General features: G+C 47.4%; 1 protein-coding gene across 1 annotated transcript; it reads right to left on the bottom strand.

Moving 5' to 3' along the window:
* Positions 1 to 639: 639 nt before the first annotated feature.
* On the bottom strand, positions 640 to 1,332 carry LOC147960518 (uncharacterized). Its single transcript, XM_087533394.1, is given in 1 exon segment — positions 640 to 1,332. A coding segment is annotated over 1 exon segment (693 nt).
* Between the last annotated feature and the right edge of the window lie 521 nt (positions 1,333 to 1,853).

Here is a 1,853-nt window from a genome sequence, read left to right as displayed (position 1 = left end):
CTGCACTGATCAGCGTTCTGTACTGCATGTGCACTCAGTCCGTATTACATGCACAGTTCTCATTTTTTGTTTTCGTGTTTTTGCTCTTACGTAATTTTTTTCCAATGTAGGGGAGTGCACTGCTTTGTAAATCATTCTTGTACTGCATTGATTTCGTTTGTGTGCTGCACGTTCATATTTTTCGGCACTACAAATGCAGATTGCATTTTTCTTTTTGTGTTTTTTCTCTTATCTATTTGTTTTTCCAAATTTAGGGGCGTGCACTGTTTTGTTGGGTATGTGTAAACTTCATTTTGACAAAGTCTGTACTGCATTGGTACACAACTTGCACTGCATGTGTCCTATTTGCACACTGCTCAAATCTAATGATACATGAGCAAACAACAGAAAACAAATTATCACAGGCATTTTGTACGACAAGTTCATCATGAGCAAACTAATTTCAACAGAAAGCAATCTAACATAATCAAAGTTCACATCATTACAAGCGATTCTGCATGACAAGCAAACTAAGTTCAGCAAAAGCAAATGATCACAAGCAAACTAACGATACATAAGCAAACAACATAAATCAAATTTGATGATAATTCTAAAACGACGGTGGCATTGGTGGGTCTTTGGCTAGCACCATCTTCTTCTTCACCAGTCAGCGTCTCCCCATCCCGAACTGCTCCTGGCGCGCTTCTTGGGGGGATCCTCCTTCTCCAGCTTTGCACGGCGAAGCCCGTCCTAGGTGAGGGTGATGCGGTTCTATATCTCGTATGCTGCGTAGGCGTCCTTTGCCGCGTACTCGATGTGCCTCATGGACAAAGTCAGGGTGGCCCAGCGCTTGTGCTTATTGTTGGTGATCTTCTTCTTCATGTTGTTGTAGTAGTCGTCGATGAGCATGCCGGAGACGTCTCCAAGGGAGTCCAACTCCTTGGTTGCCTCGGACACCCTCCACTCCTTCTGGATGTCGATGAAGTTGGCGACCTCCAAATTGATGCGCTCTAGCCTTTTTTTGTCGTCGTCGATGGAGAAGCCTGCAAAGGTGTACCTAGGGTCAGCGAGGAAGTTGTCGAAGATGGTGCACCTTTCAGCGGCGCTCAGTTGGAAGAGCAGCACCGGGTGTTTCTTGCCGATGGAGAGTTGGCAGAGGGCGGGTTTCTGCGTCGCTTCAGGCTCGTTGTTGTACTCGAGATCAATGCCGACGATCTTGTGGCGCTGGAGGCTGAGGTGGCGCTCGTACTGCGCGAGGGTGATCGCCACCCGCTTCTTGTCGTTGGTGTGGAGGACGTGCAACTTGGTGTTGCCGTGGGCCTCCACGTCCTTGTACTCGTCGGCGAACGCCATCACCGGTAGTGAGGCTTGGTGTTTTTGCATGGAGATGGATGTGATGGAGCGATTTGGTGGCAGCGTGATGGGTACTTGTGTTGTTTGTGGATGAGATGGCCTATGGCAGGGGTCTGAATTTAAGGGGAGGCACGGTGTGGGATGGCCGCAGCAGATGAACGACACGATCTCGGCGACGATGCGGTTTGTGCAGATCGTGGGTTGGTGTTGCGTCTGTGATCGTGGGCTTGTGGCGATGGAACCGCTCCGATTGGGTGGTTGTATGCGAACGTGGTGTTTTTTTTATCAGTAGATTTTTTTAACCACCACTGTTCTGTGCAAACGGGCATTTTTGTGACGTTTATATGTATCCTGTGTGATAACGAAACTGCATTGGTTAGAGTACCGCACTGCATCGTGTGCAACGGAGAACTGCATGTTGTCTACAGATGCGTACTTCATTGTGTGCAATAGAGTACAATGTATTCCGCAATTTTTATGACTTTTTCGATGTGTTCTATACCGTGTATTTATTCACAATG

The sequence above is a fragment of the Triticum urartu genome, chromosome 7A (assembly GCF_056163025.1).
Source record: "Triticum urartu cultivar PI428250 chromosome 7A, HENAU_Tu73, whole genome shotgun sequence".
NCBI lineage: Eukaryota > Viridiplantae > Streptophyta > Magnoliopsida > Poales > Poaceae > Triticum > Triticum urartu.
This window is presented reverse-complemented; position numbering and strand designations above follow the sequence as displayed.